Here is a 26,756-nt window from a genome sequence, read left to right as displayed (position 1 = left end):
TATAACTGTTGATAAAAAATTGTTCAACGGATCAAAATTTTTGAAAATTTAATACAAATTCCATAAAGGCAATTATTTTTATAGACATTTTTTCAGTTCAAATTTTTCATTCCAATAAATCTTTAGTCACAATTTTTGTTTATAAGAATTTTAAGTTCTAATGTTTACGAAATATTTCAAGATCACGAAAATTTGCAAGTTGAAGTTGAAAATTCATAAAATGTTAGTGATTTATACCTAACTAATCTAAGGCTAAAAGCCCAATACAAAAACATTAGATTAATAATAATGGTACATTGTCAGTCGATCACACTATTAAAATGTACAGTTTTTCTCTATCGTATGGAAATCTAGTGCTGTTTCCCAATATAATAATTCGTCAAAATAACGAAAACTTGTCGTATAAGTATACTTACTATATTCGTCGTTGTACACATTGCTAAATAATTATTTAGTTGTGATTGCACAGTTTATACGCGTTTAATAAAAAATATCATTGTATTTTTAACTGTTTTACAATTTATTTAAATAAGTATCGTCAAAGAGCTTCAAGCCTGTAGTCTGTACAAAAAGAGGCCATAAGCAATGCATAAGATGAGTTGGCATTATCATCCAACACACAATGGCAAGGTGACAACAAGTCCAACAATGAGAAAATTAGGCTACTTATTATACATTCAACATTGGACATAAAGTACAATTGGCCTAAAATTCCTTCAAGTCAAGTACATATTATGCATCTATCTTATTTCGTTGAAATTTTAATAAATTGGATATACATCACAATAATTTTAAATATGGAGGTAGATAGGTAGAATTAAAGGTAGGTAATTTAGAAAGAGTAATTTTAGGAACAAAAAAAAATGTTTTTATTTTTACCACCGACTATATGAACTATATTTACACATAGTCTGTGTTATGGCCTTATTATTCTTTTCATTTTTTACTTAGTCAATGCATGATTAATACTCAATTAGATACTTAACTATCATTTATATTGATAAATATAGAAAATTTATATTTAATATTTTAATGTAGCTACTATTGAAGATCTAAAAACATTATATTTAAACTTAAAACTACAAAATAATTTTGATTAAATATGTAGTGTGAAGGACCATGATAGTTGCACTTCATTATGTTGATATGAAACCAGAAAAGCAGACAGTAATAGTTTTGTATTTTGATTTGATATTATAAGTACATTATAATAATATAATGTAGATTATTGATTAAAATATTAAGATATATTTTCAAATCACAAGACTGTATAATTGTTATCAATTTGTTTAATATACTCACAGACCCATACAAATACATAAGGTTAAATTTTATTTTCAATAATATTTTTAACTACAAAACTGTGTACGTGATTATGAAAGTACAGACAGGATAAACCAGAGTTCAAGGTTCCATATATTATATTTGATTTTTAAAATAATTTTTCCTCTATATTAAATTATGTCCTAATAAATAATTAATTTATATTTATTATTTGATACATTACATTTTGTAGACAGAATATATTTAATAAAATTGATTGAAGCCAATTAATGTTAGAAAATTGTAAAGAAAAAAAAAATTAAATATTATTTTCTATTCCATTTCCTATTATTGTTAACTAATAATGAATCCTAAAAAACTAGTTTATCCTGTGCAGTAATAAGAAAAAGATCTTAATGATAACATTTTATCTGCTACTTACTGATACTTGTGCCTATAAAAAAATTAATAATAACAACACAAATAAATTGAATAAAAAAACATATTTAAAAATTATTTCTGAAAAATAAATGTAATGATTATCGTTAAAGAATTACGATATTAGAAAAGCAGAAATAATTTAGTCTAAAAATTAAAAATAAATTTATTTCAATGGTGGTCGTCTATTGGGTTCTGTAGCAGTAGGTGGTGGGGGTGGACCACGTTTTTCTAATTCTTCAATATAGGAAACTATTAACTCCGAACGTTCATCAGCTATGCTATCCAAAAATAAATACCGTTTATCTTTGCTTAGTATATCTTCAACCTCTTTAAAATAAGTTTCATGGTTTTCTTGTAGTTTTGCATTCGATAAATGAGTAATCAATTTAGTTTCCTGAAACCATATAGGTATTAAATAAAAACAAGACTCAGAAAAAGACTTTTTATAATTTACCATTAAAAGATTCTTGAATTCATTTTTAGCAGTAATCATTCTATCTTTTAAATATTCTCTAAACTCCTTTTCACATTTCTAAAAAAATATTTTAATTAATACTTATAATTTGTTATCATAAATAATTTTAAATTTACTTACCCTATCACTAGATGAAAATCGCACATATCTTACGTCTTCTTTAATTGATTTTCTAATCTCTTTCCAAGAACTATCTAACGTTAAATCACTTATCTCATTTAACATTTCCCTAAATTTTTCTTTCTTTCGTTTAGATAACTCTTCTACATGAACCTTGTACAACTTTTCTTTTTCTTCAGAATCTAATGAATCTACTAATTCATACCTGCTATCTTTTCTCAATTGCCTTTTAGCTTCTTTCCAAGACATATCATTGCTTCTAACCTAAAATAATAAAAAAAATGTTGTAATAAAATGTATTTATAATCATATTAATTAAAGACAAACCAAATCAGCCAAAAGAGCATTAAAATGAACAACAGCTTCATCGTGTTTATGTTGTTCACGTTCATTCTCTCTATGTTTCAAATGTACAGCTAAAGTACGTTGAACTTCTTTTTCTCGCTCTTTTAAGCTAGCTTCAATTCGAGCTTCTTTAGAATCTTTTGAATCCTTTGAGTCTTTTACTTCTTCCTTTTGTTTCTCAGGTGACTTATCATCATGCTATAAATGTTTGTTATTAATTAATTACTAAAATAAAATTTAAATTGATGTTAGTATTTACTTTTGAGTCAACTTTAGCAGATAATTCTTTTTCTTCCTTATCCCGTTTATCTCGTTTATGACTATGTTTGTCTTTTTCTTTATGTTCTCGTTCCTTTTCTTTTTTCCTTTCGTCCTTTAAAATTCTTATATAATCAATAAAAAAATCTTCACGTAATGTACTGGAATCAACAGCTTTATATCTAGAGTCATGATCTAATTTCTTTTTTATCTCAGGCCAACGAGTATGCCGGTCAATTTCAGTGTGCTCCTTTAACAATTCTATAAACTGCTTTCGAGCCTATAAAATGTATTTACAATAAACTGATTAGATTAAATATTAGACACAAATTTATTACAAATTGCTTGGAATTTAAAATTATCATAAAGACAAAACATTCCGAATCATGTAACAAATAATCATTCATTTAGTAATCACAACATATTAAAAGCAGTCATCAAAAAATTATAACATATAATAATAATAAACATAATTATTTATAACAATGTATAATATGAGAAGAATACTTAAACACCATAAAATAAATATAAATAAAATGAGAAATCAAAATTTAACACTTACTAATTTAATCAATTATACTTTATTAATTTCAAATCATTAAATATTTATTAAAATTACAATTTTGATTTCTCACATTTAAAATGCTGAAAATAATATCATTAAACCTGAAAATAAAATTAATTATGTCAAATACATCTATAAATTAAAAAGTCAACATACAAAAAAGTTATCAGTTGTATATTGTACACATACCACTAAACTATAATTTTCCGAAAATTGTGTTTTATTAAAATATTTACACATAAATAATTATTTGCATATTAATGCATATTTAATTCTTGAAATAAACAGAAGTATATTGTATTTAAACAATATGTTGGCCAATATTATCAAACATTACAATTTTATAAAATATTGATGAAATTATTTGTATTCAATTACTAAGTGTGAGTTGTTTCTTTTTACTTTTAATAACTTTAAAACATTTTAATTTTTAATAAAACCAATATATGCTTATACAGTACAAATGTAATTAAAAGTACAAACCTGTAAATAAAATCCTAAATGTATGTAATCCATTAAAACTGTATTGGTTAACATTTAATTATTATAAAAAAATAGGTAGTTTAAATGATTGTGGAAAATTAATAATATTTAATCCTTATATACTAATATAGTAGTCATTTATTTAAATAACTACATTGAATTTAATATTTTATACAATGTCAATCATACAGTCAAATGTTCTAAAATATTCATACCAAAAACAACAGAAATACCTATACCTCATACAAAATTTGTTTTCATTTTTACAAAAATTATAGAATGTATAGTCTCTATAACAATAATACTAAGGTATTTTTATCATTTAAAATACTATGTCTGAAGCGATGATTAATAAAGAAACCAAAATATACAAAATGTTATTACTTAGCAGCCAGCTTGATTAACCAGTTCAATTTTTATGTTTTAAAGTTAGATTTGATTTTGCCTTTTTTAAAGCATGAATAACAATACTTTGATTTTCTGCAGTCCATTCTTCTTGTTCTGTTTGAAATACCACTTCAAAATCATTAAAACAAAAGATCCAAAATTCCTTAATGGCAAGTAATACTTAGTACAGTAAACATGAGTTTTCTGTTTGTATCCAAGTAAAAAAAAAATCCATAAGGTATTACCTCGATTCTGGTGTTTGAATAGTTTGACTGGGTTTGTTTAGCGCCGCCAGGGTTGCATTTAACTATCCATCCTCAAGGTATTAGGTTACAAGATGATCCATTATTGGTAGTGATGGTTGAAGAATTGTCAGATAAACTTAAGATTTATGCAAATATGTACATACATTCTTGACATTTATTCATATTTTTTAATTTAACAGACCAAAGTCACCATTCAAATTCCATTCAGTAAAACATTCAAACACTTAGTCTCATTTTTAAATGTAAACCTTCGTTTACGGTTTTATGTTAAAAAGTTCTAGTGAGATACAGAGATAAAAATATCCAGATATAAGTAGCATACTGTTTTTGTAATAGATAAATTACACAATAATATTATAATCAACACACAAGCCCATTTTTTTTTAATGAAGAAATGTTTAGTATTAAAAAAAATATAATAACCTAAGAGGTAATAAAGAGTTTAAGCCTATACTTTATTAATTAATAATAATTATACTTAAGTATAGGAGTATTTGTAAAACATTAATACCAAAAATCAAGGAGTATCTACACTGCATACAGACACATCAGTACATGTATAGGTCTAGGTATGCAGAGACGAAGACTAAGTTATGGTCAACCAAAATGTGATATAATTATATAAATGGAAAGATTATAAAATACTCTTAAATACATTAATTAGTTCGTTCAAAAAAAAAAGAAAATAAGGTCATTCATTAGCAGTTATTTAATGTTAAACCAAAAACGGATACATATTACGTGTATCATATATGACCGCCACTGTGACAAGTCTGTAATATCATGCGCAATGTAAAAAATCACCATGACTAGCAAACGGATAGTCACAAACAAATTTTAGTTGTATTAATTATTATGCTAGTTAGACAGTATTCTATTTATTATAGTAATGAAACAATTATTGATTTTTTTAGCTTGTGAAATTGATTGAGTCTTGACTAATATTTTTTAGAAGAATTAGTTAATTATTTATAGTCACATAAAAATCTTAAATTTAATTATATTAAATAAAAATAAAAATGTATAGTTTTGAGTATTAACTATTAAATTACTTTCAACTTAAATAAAAGGTTACTCATATTCATTAGTTAATAGTTATTACTCTGAACTAGTTTGTGGTTATTATTATACTTTTATTCAATAAATATTAGTACATTTTAATGTTATAAATTATTTAAATTTAATTTCATAAAACAAATAAAGATTGCTAACCACAAAATTAAATATGCTTTTTTAGTACAACCATAATATTATTACATAAGGAATATTTAAATGTTAAAATATCTATTCATTGCATAAAGCAAAAAGTAAATAACTTAAAATTAATTGGACCTTTTCATCACTAAGTAAAACCTAAAATTTTAATAAAATATATATAAATCTTAAATTATATATTATTATTAATTCAGTACCTAAAAAAATATTTATATTATATTAATAATAATAATAATAAAAAAAAATGGGCTCTAAAAAAAATCTGAAATATATTTAAATAATACATAATACATAATACATATTTAATGTTAAAATATTGACAAAATATCAATAATTAATTAAATAAGATAATTGATTCTAAATTTCCATAATTATAAGAAAAAAATTTAAATAATCACTATGTACATAGTTTGTAGTATGTGAATATATTAGTATTGAAATTTTGCCAATATTTAACACCTGCAAATTAAAAACATCTGGAAAAATTAGTTTAAATGTATTTATTTGAATTGCATTAATATAAATTACTCTTCGTTTATTTTAATAGATTAAAAAATATATTTAATAAACGTCAACTAAATATCATATAGCTTGTATTTGTACATTATGCTATTTATTCTTTCCTGTATATTTCAAAATGAATAGTAAATGATGACTAATACAATATTCAGAATAAAAGTATACCAAGCGGCACTGGAATGAACAAAAACACGTCATGTTGTAAACACATTCATCTCCGCTACCAGCTACTGGCAATATTGACTATCTATATAGTTTCGGTATACACTTATTCTGAATAAGAGTATACTCAAAAAATAAGATTGAAATGAATATGAATATATTTAATATGTGTTAATTTCAGTGAAAATAGTACAAATACAAAAAACAATAGTTTAAAAGTTATAAATGGTTTATAGTTAATAAAATTAAATTGCTCACTGACCTGTTCACGGCGCAATGCTTTTTCTTCCTTTTCCTGCTTTCTTAATTCTACCATGTATTCATTAAATAATCCTTCTCTTTCACGTGATTTTTCAATATTTTTATACCTTTCATCTTTAGAATTTTTGGAACTAAAATCACTATATGATGTCCTGTAACAATATAATTTTTTATAATAATTATTATTATTACAATTATTGTTTTTTCTTTACTTTGTTGTAAGGTTAGCTTCTTCCATCAATTGTCTAAAAGCTTCACGTCTCATTTTCATCTTATTACGTTTTTCTTGTCTCTCTTCGTCAGCACGTTCTTTCACATATTTTTCAAATACTTGCTTTCTTTCTTTAGATGTAAGTAACAAATAGCGAGGATCAAATACTATTTTATGTAATTCTTTTTCCCATGTACTAAATGCAGAGACCTAAAATAATAAAGAGTGTTAACATTTATTTTATCAAAAAAATAATATTATCTCAAGTACCTCTTTCTCAGATAACATTTCTCTAAATTGTGTTATTCGAGTCTCTAAAGGCACTACTGCTCTTTCTTTAGCTGCTCTCAATTCTGCTTCCATAGCTGAATCCTTCATTAAGTTTACCTTAGATTCTACATCATTTTTGGTATTATTAGTACTGTCTTGTGAATTTTTATCTATAATAAGATATCAACATAATTTAATAATATTTGAAATTTATTATATGTTTAAAAAATTTACCACCATCAGATTTTGTTTTTTTAGATGGTGATTGTCCTTCTGCACTTTTTAAAGCTTGGACTACTTCTGGTGGATTTGATACCATTTTGTCAACATCAGATCTTCCTTTAAGATCATCTGGTTTTTCCCATACTGATGTTCTAGTTGAAGGTTTAAAGAAAAATACACGGCCATCTCCTGTCCATACTACACACCTATGAATGTAAAATAAAAACTTTAAGAATCTCATATTAAATTTATAATAGCAATTAAAAAAAAAAAATTATTCTACTTATCAAATGCAAAATGGTTTGTTTTTATTTGGAACAAACTATACCTTCTTATTCATCACATATCTAACCAAATTAACTAATATATTTATAAATTCCCTTCTTTAATAACCTAGCTAATTAAAAATAACTTAGTAAAAAATAATTACAAGTAAATTTATTTTACCAGCTATTTACTTAATTTATTTCATTAGAACTTTAAGAGTATGTTTTTAAACTCCTTGGTCATTCATTCATCTAATCAATGATTAATTTAAAGATATTTTTTTCTTCATAAAATTGCATCAATATTTTTTTTCTTTTATGAAATTAATTTATATATCTATAGTTACAACAAAAAACTTATGGTATATCATTAGTACGAAAGTATAATTTTATATGATAAACAACATACCATGGAGTTCCATCAACAGGTGTACTAGATACAGGTCTAGTTTTGTCTTGAATTTTCAATTTGTCTAATACTTTGGGTTTATCATCAATTTTAGTTTTTTTGTTAGGCTCTTGAAGTTCTTCATCTTTTCTTTTAAACGAACCAATGTCTGAATTAGAACCATTCATTAATTTAAGAGGAAAACCCATATCCATTTGAGAATCTGACTTCTGTTCCATTTTTTGTTCAGCTTCTTTTCTTAGTTTTGCAGCAGCAACTTCTCTAGCCACTGAAATAAAAATTGACATAAAATTAAAAACATGATAATATTTTACATAAAAATAACCATTTAATAATATTATTTACTTACTATCAAGATTCCTAAGAGCTTCAGGTTTTTCCCAAACTGATTCTGATGTTTTCATACTATAATAATACATTCTTCCATCGGGTGAACGATGTTCTGACCATTCAGCAGCATTAGCTAAAATTACTGGATCAATCTAATAAATGAAGATAAACATTGTAATAATTCAATCATTGTTTTAACAATAAATCATATAAAAACATCATACTTTGCTATTAAGTTCCATTCCAGGCATCATCATAGGTGGAGGTGCAAATCCTGGAGGCATCATACCCCATGGAGCTGCTTGTGGAAATCCTGGAGGTGGCATACCAAATGGCGGTGGTCCACCAAATGGTGGGAAATTTGGTGGAGGCATCATGGTATTAGGAGGCATCATACCAGGAGGAGGGCCCATCATTGGAGGCATCATTTGACCAGGAACTCCACCTAACGGAGGAACTCCAACATTTGGTGGATGCATCATAGGGGCCTGTTCATTATCTAAATCAAATAAAATGTTCATTATAATAAAATTTAACTAAAAGTTTTAGACAATAAAATATGTAAAAAAATCTTTTTTACTATGTGATTTATCTTCAATATTTTTCATTTCAACATCATTAGGGGCTTGTTCACCTTCATTAGGTTTAGCAAAATTATTGGTATTAGTATTACCAAGATGTTCAACCTGAGAAATCATTAAAATATAATTACATTCTTATTTTGTATTATGATTCTTTAAATTAAGATACCTGTTCTTGAGAAATGACAGTAATATTAGGTCCAGATGGTTTATCCCAAGTAGTTTCACGTGTTCTAGCATTATAATAATATGATTTTCCATCACCAGCTTTCGTCTCAATCCACACTTCTCCAGACATTATTGGTGGTGGGCCTCCTTGTGATACCCCACTACTACTTGGTGGCATTACAGGTGGCATCTATAGAATTTAAAAAGGACAAATAATTAATTTAAAGATTTAAGATATGTTTGTATTTAATACAACAATTATGAAACAATCATTATTATATAATCATCATATTTTTAAAGAAACTCTTACTTGTAATAATGAAGGCAACTGATTTGTAGGCGGACCTCCAGCCTGTCCATTTCTATCTTGTTCATTAAATGGCGGTACTTGGCTTTCTCCAAACTGTGGACCCCCTTGAGATATTGGAGGTGGCCCATTCATTATATTTGGAGATGATTCTTGAGGAACACCATTCCAGTTTTCGTCGCTATTTTCTGAAGACCATCTACTTCTTTGAGGTTTAAAACTTCCATTTGTAGGACTATTAAAGCCATATGAACCACTACCTCGATAATTAGAAGATCCTTTAGGATTATTATTACCAAATCCTCCAAATCTTCCAGCTTCATTATTTCCTTTACCATTATTCCAATTAGGCTCACCTCTATATTCAGAAGATCCATAATTATTATCAAATTGACCATTACCATCTCCAAATTCCCTATTAAAATGTAAATTATAAAAATATAAAATTATTAAATATATAAAATAAAGATTAAAAATACCTGAAAGAACCTCTCCCATTATCATCAAACGATTGTTCATTTTCAGGATTTGGATGTCCATTTTCTTGATCATATGAATTATTCATTGGCTCATGGTTATTAGAATTCATATTATCTTGTCGATTTGAGTTCATATTACTATCTTGGTCGTTAGAATCTACATTATCATTTTCAAATGAAGTCATACTATTTTGAGCATCATTAAATTCTTGCTGTGTTGAATCCACTACAGGATCCATTAAATTAGAATCGGCCATTTAACTATGAAGTAATTTTAAGTTAAAATTTGATATTATAACAATAAATATAGGATAAATTAATAAATATTTATAATAAATAAAGTGTAATGTTCATAAAATAATTAGAATATAATATAATGCATTATACTCAATAGTTGCCTACCTATGCGATAATGTAAAGACAGCGGTTTGTACATATTTTATAGTTTTATGTAACTAACAATTTAGGTACAACAACGCAAAAAAATTCCATCGTTACACTTAGTTACAAAGGATAGCACTATAATTTACTTAAAAACAATCAAATTTCTTTGATGCATAACCAAAACTACCTAACAAACTTTTAAAGATTTTGAATTTGCATTATATTTATCATCTAATAAATTATTATATTTTAATAATAGTTTTAAGAGTATATAACAATACAAACAACATTTTTTTATTAGTTTTATTATCAAAAATTAATAAATTGTTTTTAAAATGTACATATATACTATACATGGTACCTACTCTATAAAAACAATTTATATTTTTTATTTTGGAAAAAAACATATTCATAGTATCTGAATAATATTTTTAATAAATAAAATAATGTACCATACATTTTTATTTTACTCAATAATTTTTATGTTCCATCCTCTACTCTAAACACAAACAATTTATTTTTTAGCTAAATCCAAGCCAAATCAACTTAGTAGCTAAAATGTGTTTTTAATAATGTCATCATTTAACTAAAATGAACATGTCTTGTCACTTATTGTAATGTGATGCATACAATAATAACAATGCATGGGAAAAATTAACTGATACAAATTATAGGTAATTTCATTTTATTTTGGAGAAATGCACAATTTCAAATATAATGGTCATTAAAAATCATATTTTCAAAATTGGCAAACAAATTTAGATTAGAATCTTACCTATCTACAACAAATTCAATAAAATAGTTGTAAAAAAATGTCATTTTAATGTTAGGTAAAAATAAATTCTTATTGATACAATGTTGATTTAAAAATAATAAAACAATTTATATTTAAAACATTTTTCTATAAATATTAATTACTAATATAGTAATAATATATTAATTATTAAATTAATTACAATATATTACCTTCAGATGAAAACAGTCAATAGAAAATGTTATTTCTATGCAAATTCAGAAGTCAGCATTAACATGAAGTACACGTATTAATTAACACTTGTTTAAATATCCAAATTAATGTAATTGTAAGAACTTAGAAGTGTTTCGCCGATCTATGAATTAAAAAATATTAAAATAAAAAGCAATAGGTAAACAGTTAACACCAAGAACTTAGAATCGAAACCATCGAAACCTCGAAACTGACGAAAAAACAAAACGGAAGTACGGAAGTACACAGTACAGTGTACGTAGATCCGCGGACACAAGACACAGTATAGGCACTTGGGAGGTGTTGGGAGTGTTGGGAGTATTAGTTTTCTATGGTTGGGACTGGCCCTTGGGAATATAAAAAACAAGACGTATTATTTAGAGGTTTAGACGATGAAATCATGCTGAGAAGCGGATAAATCGTGAAAACAGTGAGGCAAATACATAAATATTAAAAAATAAAAATTATTACCGTAGAATAATGTATTATACAATTATCAATGTCATGCATTCCATGTTATCAACAAATTTTTTTTCAGGTTATGTTATTCCTATTAATATTAAATAATCGAATGTTTTATTGTTCTAATTTGATTTCTAGTTCAAAATTAAATTATTGCAATATAATTTCACTATATATAGACAAAGTATTGTTCTGTGACAGTGAACCTTATAATATTATGTATGACAAATGACAATTTATATTATCTACTTGCCTAGTGCAGCAATGCAAACGGGCAAATGTATATCATGATTATTCTTGAATAATCATCTCTTATGAATTTACAATCGCGTATTCGTGTTGGACATGTTGATAGTTCTTTTTATCTATGCAATTAATTTAATTCAAATAAATCAAATGAACTCACGTATTCAAATTTCTTGATGTGTATTTAGATTTTAAAATTAGTTATTGAGTGCTGTACTGTTAAATTGTTATTTAAAGTTTAAACACAAATGCTCATTTATTCGCATAGGTAGAGTAATTTTATATATTAACAATGTATGATTCTGTAAAAAAAATTGTTTCACGACACAAACGTAAATTAATAATCAGTGGTGCGTTATTTTGTAGTACTGCGTATGTAGTTTACACTATAAAAAAGAAATTAGCTGAAAAAAAAGATAAAGAAAGTCGAGAATATCTGGAACGAAGTAGACGCCAACAGCACTATGAAGCCACAGAAAACACTTCAAATCGTATGATAACTGAATTTGTCAAACAACTTCATGTTAAATATTTTTCTAAAAATTTACGCATTGAAAATATTATTGATAAGTTGAAGAAACAAAATGATTTGGCACTTTGGGAAGAAATGAGAATATGCGTTTTTACTAGAGCATGCTTACTTGTTTATGCTGAAACTATGTTGGTAATAACGTTAAAAATTCAACTCAATTTGCTTGGAGGTCTTGTATACAAAAGTCTATCTCAAGATTCACCTCCAATTTGTTCAAAAACTCAAGAAGAATATTTGTTACATTTTAGTTATTTCATCGAGGACGGTATTCAACGTTTAGAAGAATACTTACATAGCAAAGTTATTAAGTATGTACAGCAAGTTCCTATCCAAGAACAATACAATCTACAGGAATTGGAAAAACTATTTTTTCTCATTCAAACTGAAATTGCAAGTGATACAGAAAGTCCTTTTCGGTGTATAGATACATACATGTTACATCAAATGCCACAAGTTCGAGAAGCACTATTACAAGATATGGTAAATGAAACACGAGAACTATTAAAAAATGAAGAAATAATATCAGTAGCTCGTTATTGCTCAAGCCATAGTTTTAATAAATTAATGGATGCTATTACTATTAATACACCTAATCGATCAGCAAATCTACCTACTACTGTCAAAATGCCATTTGCCAAGTGGTTACCAATTGTTGATAGATCGACTAAAGTGACAGAAAATGGAGACTGCAGTTTAAAACAAAATGTCCACTTGGATGGAAAAGTCAAAGTGCTCAGTGCAAATGTGTATGAAGCATTCTGTTCTGCATAATTGTATTTAAAGGTTTTTGTTTTTTTTATTAATATTATTTTATGAACTTGTTTTGTAACTCATAAACTTATATATATACGGGTACTCAATTTGTGTTTAAACTTACAAATGTTAAATTAATTCAACCATAAGTATTTATTTTTGGGAAATTTGGGAATTATTATTATCTAATAACTTTTATTTGAAAAGATAAAAAATATATTTTGAAATATTGCCATGTTTTATAAAATTGAACTAAGATTTATTTATCTGTTATGCATGATATTATACTGCAATAAAAACATATTTGAGTTGCACTCAGTGTTCCGAGAAATGTACTTCTTTTTTATAAAACTACAAATAATTACAAAGTATATCTAATCATTCAAAAAAATAAATATTTTGAAATAATAAATTGATAACAATATTTATTTTAATAAGCTGCTAAAGTACTTACTAGTTGTTAGAACAATTTTTTCGATTTTCAGCAGAGGAATTTCTATAATATACAACTAAATGAAATAATTTATTTCTGGTAGTTATCTAAAATAAATGTTTATAAAATATATGAGTTAATCTAGTTTTTGCATTTTTATAATTATAATAATAACCTACAAATGTTATAATATAACAATTGTTGATGGTGATTGGTGACAGTGAAATATTCTTACTCTTACAAAGTGGCAAAACAAAGTACCTACAAAATATTTATTTTACATATTAATGTAGGTTACCTACTTATCTACTAATTTGATAAATAATAATACACAATACATTTTAATAGGTATGGACGTATAGTTATGTGAACATATCGAATCTAGAAATATGAATAGACAATTATAAATTAAAATACAGTATATCAATATACTCGTTAATAAACTATTGTAAAAATAATAAAAATACAGTAAAAAGCTTAAAAATTATAAACATTTAAAATTGTCATGTACCTACATCGTAAAAATTTAAATTATACACAATATACTATAGTAAAGTCGAAGTTCAAATTAAATCAATTTAATCGCACCCATTTTTATTTTATGACTAAAAAATTTAATATACCGATTTTGTTGTTTGTACTTTTAAACATACATTTCGTAATCGTAAACGTTAATCTAGGGAACGAGTTTTAGTAGCTTTTTCTGCTACTTGATTCTAAATACAGCATCTTAATTCTAAAGACAATTTTTATCCATCTTCTTAATTCCAGAGGCGTATTTAGGGAGGGGGAAGGTGGACAATCGCCCCAGGCGCCAAAATGTAAGTCTCTTAAAGTGGCACCGCGTTATAAGTTTAAGTTTTTTTTGTAGGGGGAAAAAAGACGCTAAATTCGTAAATACGCTTCTGCTTGATTTATTTCTAAAATAGCGGTTGCTTCAGACACGTAGGGGCGGATTTAAATTTTAAACTTTAAAGCACTGCGATCACTGCTAACTATAGGGCTGCGAAATTGTATTGATTATTTATGTTGTTTTTATAAGTAATAAACTTACATAATTTTTATTTATTTTACCATTTCAAAATTTTAAACGGTGTACTTGGATTTTGTATTCGTTTTTTTCAGTAAAATAATATTAATTTTTTTTTCCCAGGAACTCGTCGATGACGGCAATTGTATTTTATTATAGCTTATCTAATTGTTTATAGAATATAGATACAATACATCAATAATACACTATACGTTTATACCTATGTTATATATTATACTCTGGGAAATGGAAATTACCCTTAGAATATTTATCTCAACACCAGCTATTATCTGTATCGCCGAACGTTTGTTTTCCGTTTTAAAAAGAATGATAAACTATTTACGATCAACTATGGTAACTGTTGAAAGTAAGATTAAATTCTTTAGCCATATTAATACTATAGAAAGTGACTTTCCATCGTCATTAAAGTATGAAGATATCATTGATGATTATTTATTATTTATATATAATCTAGAAAAAACAAAATCAATTAATAGTTAGCAATAAAATCTCCTGTATTATGAGTAACAGAGTAACATTATTATTTATTATATTTATTAAATTATGATTTTCTTGAATACATTTTTAATTTATAAAAATAAATAGCAGTTATCAAATATAATATTATATTATAATCAGAAGTCAGAATGTTTTTTTTTAAATTAACTTAAATGGAAAAATTAATAACTAATTGCATATTATATAGAGAAAAAAATTTATTTAAGGATATGTAGTAATATAAAAGTTATTTTTTTAGGATAGGGGCGGCAAGTCGTTAAATCTGTTCCTGCAGACACAAATTGTGGTAGATGGTTTCTATTAAGAAAAGTATAATATTATATTGATAGATGATGACATGATGTTATAATGTAAATACTTCGTGTAGGCAGTGGCCAGGGCCGGCCGGCCTTATGGGTTCACCCAGGGCGCCAATGACTACTCAGTGACGTAATTGTGGGGGCAAGGAGGGCCCTTGCCTCCCTGACAATTTTTTTAGGGATAAAGGTATATATTTTAACTGGGGGAAAGGGGTGTCAGAGTTTTGATAATAATAAATATATATTATATTGCCCCCCCTAGATTTTTTCCAAATTACGCCACTGACTACTACTAGCACTGACGTAATTGAGAATGTTTCATGGGGGGGGGGATTAAAAATTTATATTCAAAATAAACTTGTGGGGGACAAAGCACCCCACACACCCCGTATCTACATTTTATATCTCATTGTATATCAATATACTTATTTTATATAACATATTATAAAAATGAACAAATTTGTTATCATATTTTATTTTTTGTAATATTATTATTAAATTATATTTTTTTAATAGACTCATTCACATTTTTGTTAATAATTAATATGACATAATAGTTACTAAATAAACTTCAGTCTGTATTGTAGTTCAAAAAAAATTTAGTTCCGGGACTAATAATGTTTAGAATTTTGAATAATTTAAAATTTTAATGATTACGTCAGGTCTAGGCTTCTTTAAAAAAAATTCAATATGGTATTGTTAGTTGTCAATTTCCTTTTTTTTTTGTTCCATTTTAATCTTTGGGTTAGAAAAATATAAAATTCTAACGATTAATTACTATGTGTGCATAGAAAAATATTAAAGTCACTACGGAGTGACTACACAGTGTGCTGTGTTGGTGTGTAAACGAGGTCGCGTAAGTCAATACAGGTATACTATGTGACAGCCAGCGTTCGTACCAATTATTGTAAATCTTGAAATTACATTTTTGTAATTATAACATGTATATACTCCTCTGTAATAAGAATAAATATTTTGGTACTTTTACACCAGATTTTTTTTGATGAAATATTTTTAAAAAAAAGATAATAAATTTTTAAATTTAAAGAATCTAAGACAATTTCGAGGGGAGGAGTGTTGAACCTTTAACGGCTTTAACCCCTTCCTCTAAGTATGACTATACCTATTAAAATAGGTTAATAATACTATTATTATATTTTATATAACACTATAACAGACAATAGTAGTTATATTATGTTAGCTTTACAGCCTTTTACCTACTTATTTTAAAATTAAAATAATATCTTATTATACCTATAAATGTATACAAGAAATAAAAATACACTTTTTACATCGTCTAATTCGTATTTTATTATTTAGTACATATAATTTATTACAATATTTATAATATATACATATACAAGGCCGTAACTGCAAAATAATTCCGTGGGGGGTCCAACATTTTTTTTAAATATAAATGCTGAAAATGTTTAGTCAATAAACTATATTCACCACTAAAATATATCTACTTTTAAAAATTCCGGGGGGGTCCGGATATTATGTAATGAATGTTGGAACGAATTAAGCATACATTAAAGATAATTTTGCACAAATATAGCTATTAATTTTTAAAATTTTACTCTGGTGCATTTTATATGTCACCTTTTTACACTTGATAAAAATTCGGGCGCAGTTTATATGTGTACTTTTGTGTTTACCTGTATTTTGGGCGCAGTTTACTGCAATCGACGAACGTACTTGTTATTTTAAATAATTAAAATTTGTAAGAAAAATTCCATATTTAAATTTAAATATTTCAAAACAATATAAAAAAAACAGCCAACGGGGAAGGGGCTATAACCCTTTTAGCCCCCCCACCCTTGGCTACGCCACTGCCTACACTTATTGTTGTTATTGTTTAAAACTCAACCATGCAGCAAGTTAACTTCATTGAACTGAAACCACTGTTGGGAAATGTCTACATAATGTGTATATCATCACTCTGAACATTCTGAACACACCTAATGCCTACGCGCCCATTCAATTCATATTTCATAGTTACATACTCAAAAGTTCAAGTATTCTGCGGGAGTTTGATTTATTATTGTACCTAGCTTAAGTATTCGTTTTCTATTGAAGTTTTTAATTCTAAATTTGTATAATATAAGGTTATAGTATAATTGGTATTTTTCAACGAAATATACATTTTTAGTAGTTAGTATTCTTAGGTAGTCAGGTAACTAAATTATAATAGAAGTTATGTTAGTTTTTTTTCTTTCAAAATACAGTACTTTTATTAGTTAATGGTTTTTCATTACTACTCAGAAAATAAGAAATTATCATTACTAAAACTAAATAACTCTTTATTTTAAATTTGTTTTAATGTATTATAATCTAATATCTATGACCTGTGTTTTATTATGTCAATAAATTAATTTATAGTTTTATCAATGTTAGGTAGTTATATTAACAATAATTATTAGTTAGTTATTTACTTATATCAAGGTTTTTATCGTCTATAACTTTAAATTTTTGTTAGGTCCTTAATTAATTCCTTTTTTATTTTAAACCATACGCACAAATACAATCTCCTTGATATTATTCAGTGTGAGCGATAAAACAATATTTTTTTGTCTCCTATCAAAATGTAAGCGTGTAAAAAAATTTGATATTTATTATTTTGGGATAATATTATTATCTTTATCAGAGACCAGAGTTCATTGTTCTCTCCAAATTTTGGCTCATCAATATTATTTAATTAGATTAGATTGAAAAAGCCACTAGATAGTAGATTTGATTATTGGACCTTGGACATTAAGAGATGGAAAATTCAATTTCAATTTAATACAGCATGTCAGATTGTCAGCGTTATCCCGGCCCACAACACCCGAAATGATTACGGTACGTTTGACCCTGATTTCTAAATCTCTACACAATTAATTAATATTATTCTCTAGGTCAATGCCATGAAAGTTGTTTTGATTCCGAAATAAGTGTATTTTATATCGTTTTGTTAACCCATGCCGTATTGATACGGGCATTGGTTAATTTTTTTTATTGATTATGCCTCGATGTCTTTTGTTTTGATTTCTCGAATCGTATTATTTATTGTGTTTAGCAATCATGAGTGGAGAATTTTACGATGACAACATATTAACAATATTTACGATTTGCTAAAACTGATATCATGGAACTCAAAGTTTGGGTTGAAGGAATTCAACGGGTTGTGTGTGGTGTTAATGAATCAACAACTTGTCAAGTAAGTTGTTTGTAGTTAATGTGACTTAATTGAATGCTCTTGTCATCACAAATTTTTGTCTTAGGATGTTGTGTATGCATTAGCTCATGCTACTGGAAAAACTGGACGATTTACTCTAATTGAGCGATGGCGTAACAATGAACGTCTACTTGCACCTCAAGATCATCCAGTAACTGTAGGTGTTTAACTTTTTTATTAAATAAAATGTTTTACAAATTATTATCTAATGTATTTAATTCATTGTTAGGTTCTTATGAAATGGGGAGAATATGCCAATGATGTGCAGTTTATATTACAACGTTCAGGCAATGTCTCTTCAAATAGTACATCCAACAATCCAAAGTACAATGAGGCTGATAGTGTTCCTTACTTTGCTCAGGAGAGGAATAAAGATACTCGGAAATCATTAATATTTAACAGTATGGCTTTTATTTATAATTAATAAAAAAAATAATGTTATTCATGAAAATTTCTTTTAAATACTTTGCTCCGAGCTCTTATTTTTCTTCTGAAATTGATGTGTACATTATAGCATTTTATGATCTATAATTTCTATTCTGTGGGAGTTACTGCTCATAATGCCTAAGCTAAGTTTATAATACATTGAATAATTTAAAACAATAATAAAATTGAATATTATTATAATATGTTTATTATATATTTTATTATTGTTTTAGAAAATATTCATTTTAGCTGAAAATTGTCATAAACGTCAATTAAAATTTAAAATCAATTGGTTTCCAAATTATATAATTTAAGTATCCTCACTAATTCTGATTAAATTTGTTCTACACTTTTACCAATAATCATACATTTAAATATTTTTATTAACTAAAATACTCTTGAATCTTGAACTTATGATAAATATATTTTTAAGGTAATCGTGTACCCGATAATGTAGGTGTAGTACGTGGAATTCCACAACAGAGACCCAATGTTCTTCCCACTATACCTGGAAGTGGTGCAGCACCGTTAACAGTTGTTTCATCCACTCCGTCTGGTGTTCCCTTATCAACTTCACCAACAAATACTTCTAGTCATTTAAACAAAGTAATTAAATTATTTTAATTTCAACTTATGGTTGCTAATTTAAATTAATACCTAAGGATCAGAATTCAACATCAACAAATGGACCGTTGCAAAACTCGACTAGTCCAAACAAAAAGGTTGATAATCTTAACTATCGGCCTCCTGTTACGAGGGCTCTACCACCATATCGAGAACCTCCTCCACCTTCTGTCAGTCCAGCAAGAATATCTCCTACAACTGTGGGTAGCGATCGTATAAAACAAACAATTTTCAAGGTAATTCACTAAGTAATTAATTTTTGTATTTTATTATATTTTTATATTTCTCTATAGGAGTATCAGAATGAAAATAATAGCAATAGTACTAATGTCATGTATAACCCTCAGTATAAAGATCTCGTAAGGCTTATAAATTATCAAAGAGATAAGTTATCTATTCAGCAAGCAGAACTAACAAAGTATGATGCAGAAATAATGTACTGGGAAGGTAAAACTAGAGAGCAACAACATCAGATGGATTTTATGACTCAGGAAGCTGCTAGAATTGAAGCCACTGGTAGACACACAGAAGAACAGGTATAGTTTTAATTATATTTAAACTGAATCATTAGAAAACAAAAATTAAACATTTATTTATTATCCAATGTATTAGTTGAGACTTTTAGGCCAAGTAGAAGAAGAAAATGATATTGTACGTCAACAAGAAAAAACATTAAAATCAGAAATGACATTATTACGGTCTAAATTGGCCAACTGTGAAACTGAGTTACTTGTGTGCAAGAATAAAATACGTCTATTAATGGAAGAAGTGGAACTAGAACAAAAAATGTTATCAAGAGATCTAGAAGAGAAGCGTAGAGCAGAAAGGGGTATTTTGAAGGAAGTTGACAGACTACAAAGTGAAGTAGAAAGAGCCAAACAAGAAACAGAAATGGCTGCACAAGTTGGAGATAGTCTGCGAAAAGAGGTAATTATAAACATTTAATGTGTGTATTGAATGGTGAAATAATTAAAGTATTTTTCATTTAAGGTTGCTATGTTAGAAACAACTATAACTGAAAAAAAAAGGCAAGTTGATAAACTGGTAGCTGACATGAAAGAAGCAAATTTACAATCTTTAGCTATTTCACCGCCAGATGAATTGAAATTTATTCTTGAAGGTCAGTACTAAAACTAAATTATACTAATTTAGTATTTATATTAATAAAAAAACGTGTATGTTACAAAACTATTAAAAAATTTTTTTATATGTTTAGGAGCTCAAAGACCTGGAAGCACTCGTAAAATGATTGGATCACCAAGACAACTAGAAAATGCAGCTCCTACTAGTAAAAACCCTCATGGTGTTTGGGTATAACTTTTTTATTACTTAATCAAAATTGTTTGCTCTAAAATCTATTTATATTATTTATTTAAAATTTTGTGTGTATTTAGAGCATTGTTTAAATTGTAAATTATGCATTTTAATAACCAGTTAGGTTTATCAATTATAGTTATTGCACATCACACAATTTTTGTTTTTCTTTTTTTCATTTACCAAACCAAAAATGTAAGTTTTTTTCATTTTAATTTGATCTCTTTATAATGTATTACATTTTAATTTTAAGTCAATGCTACAATTTTTTTTTTTTTATTATTTAGCTCAAATAAATTTAGGAAATTATCTCTTTATTTAAGTTAATTATTAATTTTATATTATTTCATATAATATGAATTAATGCATGTCAAATATTGTTAATATTTAAAATCATTAGCATCATCGTCTTCATTACATTTTTCAATAATTTCATAAATTCAAATTATTTAGTTAATAATACATTTATTGAATATTAATTCTTTTACTTTACTTGTTTTTATTGTTTTATTTTCTCGATTAAAAAACCGAGCAAATATTTTTGTTATTGTTTGTATCTCTGGAAAGAAATTTTTTATTATCCTTACCTTAAAGTTTCTTATCTTAACTTTAAATTATTATTTTATAAATTTGTTAATAATTTTTCATTTTTAAAATATATTGTATTGTCATACATTTAGTGCCACTGAAAATGTATCTTTCATATTTTAAGTATGCATAATTAATCTATGAAAACAGTTTGCATTGTTATTTTATTAGTGTTTAGTATTATTATATATAATATGGAAATGTATGCAAAAACTATTTATTATGTTTATTGGCTGTTTTAATGTTTGTTTTTAATGTTATTGAACAGTTTAATTTTTATGTTATAAAGAAATTATGTAATTACATTTTTTAGTTTAAGTTATTAAATATTGTGTTCAAAAAATATTTTGAAATTAGTCTTCGTTATCATTTTTATTTTTTTATAATTTATTAGTCAATTTTTTTATTTTCTTTGAATGAATTTATTGCCTTTTGTAGCCATTGTTGAGTAATAAATTGCTTTACAGACTAAATATGTTGAGTTATTATTTTCAACAATTTTATTACCATAAAATGTGAATAAAATATAATGATTTAGAAAATGTTAGGATTTTGATTCTTAGAAAAGATGTGAATGTATTGATTTTACAACGGTATGTATGATATATTTTTTTGCGAGTACAGACTACACACAATAAGTAGTTGAAATTTATTGTTTATAAATATATATATTTAAGTTTGACGGATTAAAACATCATGAAATTTAGATTGAGTTTAAACTTTAAAATTGATGACGTTCATAAAATCACAATTCAAATTTGAACAAAATTATATATATTATATATTTGGCGTCTACCAATGTTTATTATTTTGCTGTAATTCAAAAGTTAATAACAATAATAATAATATAATAAATTAAAATAGTAGAAACGAAATATAAACTCATAAAACTATAAAACCATTATGATTATTAATTATTAATATTAAAATAAATTATTTTATAGTAATTAGTAATATCAAAAAAGCGAGTAATATTTTATATTATTGTAAAACATTAAAATTTAATTGGTTTTATTTTGGTTAATAAAATTAAATTTTGTATTTTACTACGTGGTCTTCGCCAACGACCATACCACGTTGAATACACCAGTTCTCGTCCGATCACTGAAGTTAAGCAACGTCGGGCGTAGTTAGTACTTGGATGGGTGACCGCTTGGGAACACTACGTGCCGTTGGCAAAAAAGTTATTTATTATTATTTATTTTTACCTCTAAATTATTTATTTAGAATTTTACATTTAAAAACGTGGGTAAATGGATACTGTTCTCCTCTATAGTCCTTAGTATTGAGTGAAAATTGTAATTAAATTATGTATGTATTGTATTAGTTGTATACGAGAAACGTAATAAAGTAAAACCTAACCTTACTATTATTGTTACAATAGGATGATTCATTTTTCTTAAATTAATAATATTATTTATTAATACATATTATACTGATATACTATTGTTATTTGTTATTATAAGTACCTATTGATTTATGAATCAAGTGAGTTATAGCTATGTAAAATATTACAACTTTAAAATGTTCATAACTCACTTTAAAATAATAATATCAATAAAAGCATATTATGATATTTGTTGAGTCAAACAAATCCATCTGTTCATTACTAAACACAATTACTTTAATTTATATATTTATGAAATGTAAGTAAAAAAAACATAAATTAATTCACAAAGGTATGTAATATTAAAGTAATAAAGAAATTATCATTTTTGTACATCAATATTAATATAGTTGTTGAAGGTCTATGATTAAAAATTGTCTTACATAAAAAATATTTGACATTTTTAACTATTCAAAAGTTTGTACTGTATAGCTATATAATGTTATGTTATATGATACGAAAATATTTATATTTTATTTAAATAACCTCATTGATTGTTGAAAAAACCTTAGCTCATGTAAAAAAATATTTCCTCCTTTCTGCCACCCCTGGAAAAAAATTCTAGTGCCGTGCTTGTTTGTAGGCCTATTATAATCGGTAACTACGATAGAATATACTATGTACTATATTCAATAAATTCAATATAGCACACAGTGACGCATATCACTTGACCAGAAGGGATAGGAGAAGTAAGACAGGGAAAACCTACTAAATAAGGAGGCCCTGAATAAGACTCCGATAGACGAGATTCAGTAGAGCTAGTACGAGCATCTTCTCGACAGTCTATGTCACGAATCAGTTATTTCATTATTTGGAATTTCTAATTTTCCAATTGTAAAACACTTAGAAAATATTAGCATCATCTTTTTATTTTCATCACAACTACTATACTTTATTACTCAACGATTAGTTAATTGGCTCACTACTAGTCACTATATAAACCTATCGTAATAATAATAGATAATTATAACTAATTTACTTATTGCTACAGGGCCGGCCTGGGTACCTGTGGGCCCAGGCAGGAATTATTTTCTGAAGCCCAATAATAATTGTATACTGTATTTTGAGGTAACACAGTACAGGGGCCCAGGAACTATAATGCAGCAAGGGCCCAGGTAGGAATCCTGGCCCTCTGGCCCTGGCCAGGCCAACCCTGTTATTGCAATATAATTATATAAATATATTGTAAGATACCATTAGAAATGCAGTCGGCCGTCTCTGCTTAAAATTAAGTTTCTCGTATACAACTATACAATAATAGATATATAATTTATTTACAATTTAACACATTCATTACAATGATTCACTCGACATCTACTGTCTACACTCTACAGGACTATAGAGCAGAACAGTATCCACTTACCCACGTTTTTAAATGTAAAATTCTAAATAAATAATTTAAAGGTAAAAATAAATAATAATAAATAACTTTTGCCAACGGCACGTAGTGTTCCCAAGCGGTCACCCATCCAAGTACTAACTACGCCCGACGTTGCTTAACTTCAGTGATCGGACGAGAACTGGTGTATTCAACGTGGTATGGTCGTTGGCGTAGATCATGTAGTAAAATACAAAATTTTATTTTATTAACTAAAATAAAGTCATTAAAATTTACAATCGAATTAAATCGATTTAATTTTTTTTTAATTAATATTTTTGAAGGGCCACATTAGGGATCTGAAAATTTTTCACGAGCCATCAAAATTCTAAGTACATATTTACTTTATTTAAAAACCAATAATATTTAACAAAAATAATAATTTACAATAATAACAATTATAATGTTGTCGTAATATGTGTTATTTATTATTTGTTTGCGGGCCTGATAAAATGTGTTCGAGGGCCGGCCATTTGGTGACCCATGCTATAGACTATAGAGTATAGTATGTATTTCACTATTACATTTATTTAATCATCTCAGCTTCAATGGGCCGTCAATGATGGGGAGGGGAGTAGGTCTATTTTTCTCAGGTCGACCAAATTCAGGGGCCTTATGGTAAAGTTTTTGTGTATATACTACGTACAAATATTACTACTTACTACCTACTTACACATTACATTTTGTATTGTTGTAATTCTAAATGTTAATTAATTTTTACACCATAACATACGTAGATATAGCCGATTGCCGATATAGGTAGTAATATTTTGATTGTGTCTATTATTTATTTTAGTACTTATATTAGGTGTTGAAATGAGACACGGCTTAACAGATTAACAGGTTAAGTTCAATAAAAATATACAATACAACATACAACTCAAATAAGTCGGGAAAACATTAACTCAAATCAAATTAAGGCAGCGAATATTGCAAAATTCTAAATAGACTGATCTAATTATCAAATACTGACTGTCTACCAGTGCAATAATAACGATGGCCCCCGGGGTCCGGAATTCCTCCACTGGCGCCATCATATAGGCGTAACTAGACCTTTAAGTTAGGAGGACTTCAACCATAGCATTTTTATAATAAATTAATTAAGTGGGGGCTCTGCACCCTACACCCCCCAAACACATTACATTGGTTGTTAATAAATGTTATGTTAATGTAAATCAATAAATCAATATTTTATTTTATTAATATAGTGTGCCATGTATTCGTGTGTATAATACAAATCTTTATTCTACTGTTTTACAGGTTACAATCATAGAAGAGGTAAAGAAACTAATTAGATTAGATGAGGTAATTTTTAAATTTAAAATGGATTAAATGTAGTATAAGGCATAACATGAAATTGTTTGAACATAAAAATAAATGTTGGAAATGTAGTAAACTGTAAACAATAAATAAGTACAAAATTTGTATGTTTAATACTATATTAAAGAATTTTTTTAAATGGAATTATTCATAACATTTATTTGTTTTTACATATCTACCAAAAGGTGGACATTTTTTGTTATTATTATTATTATTGTTCTTAAAAAAATATTTAAAATTTATGCTTCTTCACAAGTTACTTAACAAATCTCTCTCCTACAGACGGTAGTCTATGGAGAGCAACAAAAAATGTGTGCAAAACTAAAACCCCAAATATTCCAATCAAAAAACCCGATGGTAGCTTAGCAGTCACAGATTCTGATAAAACTGAAGCATTCAAACAACATCTTTCTGATATTTTTGTCCCTCATTCTGATATATTCTGTCCCCATAATATAAACTCTGTAGAAGAGTTTCTTAATGTTCCGCTCCCAGCCTGTCTCCCCGTCAAACACTTTACCCCAAATGAAGTGAAATATACTATTGACAAATACCCCCTTAAAAAATCTCCTGGGTTTGATCTTATCACAGCCGAAGTTGCCAGATGCCTCCCCAAAAAAGCAATTATTCACCTCACACATATTTTCAACTCTGTCCTTAGACTTTCCTACTTTCCAATACTTTGGAAATACTCAATTATTATTCTTGTCCCCAAGCCAAATAAACCTCCTGACTCTATCTCCTCCTTTCGACCAATAAGTCTGTTGCCTTTTTTCGCAAAAATCCTGGAAAGACTCTTACTGAAACGTATTCTACCAAGCTTAACGACAAATTCCGTTCTCCCCGACTACCAATT

At 26.8% G+C, this 26,756-nt stretch overlaps 3 protein-coding genes and 2 non-coding genes across 7 annotated transcripts; 3 read left to right on the top strand and 2 right to left on the bottom strand.

The window, feature by feature from the left end:
- Positions 1-1,271: 1,271 nt before the first annotated feature.
- LOC132919484 (transcription elongation regulator 1-like) lies at positions 1,272-11,762 on the bottom strand. Of its 2 annotated transcripts, none has more exons than XM_060981136.1 (17): positions 11,354-11,762; positions 10,004-10,264; positions 9,528-9,939; positions 9,219-9,407; positions 9,049-9,154; positions 8,693-8,967; positions 8,488-8,620; positions 8,139-8,406; positions 7,479-7,669; positions 7,242-7,411; positions 6,973-7,181; positions 6,762-6,912; positions 2,904-3,182; positions 2,627-2,842; positions 2,300-2,563; positions 2,159-2,236; positions 1,272-2,098 (listed from the first exon to the last, which is right to left on the bottom strand). In XM_060981136.1, the coding sequence occupies exons 2-17, from the start codon at positions 10,258-10,260 to the stop codon at positions 1,868-1,870; spliced, it is 3,429 nt and encodes a 1,142-aa protein (XP_060837119.1). In that variant the 5' UTR covers positions 10,261-10,264; positions 11,354-11,762; the 3' UTR covers positions 1,272-1,867. The 2 variants fall into 2 exon arrangements, with proteins under 2 accessions (XP_060837119.1, XP_060837118.1); XM_060981135.1 differs by having other exon boundaries at positions 7,476-7,669; positions 11,354-11,761.
- A 163-nt stretch (positions 11,763-11,925) lies between these two features.
- On the top strand, positions 11,926-13,696 carry LOC132921776 (peroxisomal biogenesis factor 3). Its single transcript, XM_060984977.1, has one exon. The coding sequence runs from the start codon at positions 12,373-12,375 to the stop codon at positions 13,381-13,383; it is 1,011 nt and encodes a 336-aa protein (XP_060840960.1). The 5' UTR covers positions 11,926-12,372; the 3' UTR covers positions 13,384-13,696.
- A 4,579-nt stretch (positions 13,697-18,275) lies between these two features.
- On the top strand, positions 18,276-21,672 carry LOC132921843 (ras association domain-containing protein 8). Of its 2 annotated transcripts, none has more exons than XM_060985070.1 (10): positions 18,276-18,487; positions 18,705-18,845; positions 18,910-19,020; positions 19,093-19,264; positions 19,747-19,895; positions 19,952-20,149; positions 20,207-20,449; positions 20,526-20,840; positions 20,904-21,033; positions 21,130-21,672. In XM_060985070.1, the coding sequence occupies exons 2-10, from the start codon at positions 18,774-18,776 to the stop codon at positions 21,228-21,230; spliced, it is 1,491 nt and encodes a 496-aa protein (XP_060841053.1). In that variant the 5' UTR covers positions 18,276-18,487; positions 18,705-18,773; the 3' UTR covers positions 21,231-21,672. The 2 variants fall into 2 exon arrangements, with proteins under 2 accessions (XP_060841053.1, XP_060841052.1); XM_060985069.1 differs by having other exon boundaries at positions 19,723-19,895.
- Positions 21,673-22,874: 1,202 nt separating this feature from the next.
- LOC132923535 (5S ribosomal RNA) lies at positions 22,875-22,993 on the top strand. Its single transcript, XR_009661191.1, has one exon. It is a non-coding gene; the product is annotated as a 5S ribosomal RNA (ribosomal RNA).
- A 1,641-nt stretch (positions 22,994-24,634) lies between these two features.
- Positions 24,635-24,753, bottom strand: LOC132923534 (5S ribosomal RNA). Its single transcript, XR_009661190.1, has one exon. It is a non-coding gene; the product is annotated as a 5S ribosomal RNA (ribosomal RNA).
- Between the last annotated feature and the right edge of the window lie 2,003 nt (positions 24,754-26,756).

Source organism: Rhopalosiphum padi, chromosome 2 (genome assembly GCF_020882245.1).
Source record: "Rhopalosiphum padi isolate XX-2018 chromosome 2, ASM2088224v1, whole genome shotgun sequence".
Classification (NCBI taxonomy): domain Eukaryota; kingdom Metazoa; phylum Arthropoda; class Insecta; order Hemiptera; family Aphididae; genus Rhopalosiphum; species Rhopalosiphum padi.
This window is presented reverse-complemented; position numbering and strand designations above follow the sequence as displayed.

Bases quoted from the DNA above. Each gene is read 5' to 3' on its own strand.
- LOC132919484 (XM_060981135.1), bottom strand. From the start codon at position 10,260: ATGGCCGATTCTAATTTAATGGATCCTGTAGTGGATTCAACACAGCAA. The intron at 8,621-8,692 runs GTATGATGTTTT...TTCATTTATTAG, and splicing joins GAATGGAACTTAATAGCAAA to ATTGATCCAGTAATTTTAGC. The intron at 7,412-7,475 runs GTAAATTTTTTA...ATCTTATTATAG, and splicing joins AAAAACAAAATCTGATGGTG to ATAAAAATTCACAAGACAGT.
- LOC132921776 (XM_060984977.1), top strand. From the start codon at position 12,373: ATGTATGATTCTGTAAAAAAAATTGTTTCACGACACAAACGTAAATTA.
- LOC132921843 (XM_060985069.1), top strand. From the start codon at position 18,774: ATGGAACTCAAAGTTTGGGTTGAAGGAATTCAACGGGTTGTGTGTGGT. The intron at 19,021-19,092 runs GTAGGTGTTTAA...ATTCATTGTTAG, and splicing joins CTCAAGATCATCCAGTAACT to GTTCTTATGAAATGGGGAGA. The intron at 20,841-20,903 runs GTAATTATAAAC...TTTTCATTTAAG, and splicing joins GAGATAGTCTGCGAAAAGAG to GTTGCTATGTTAGAAACAAC.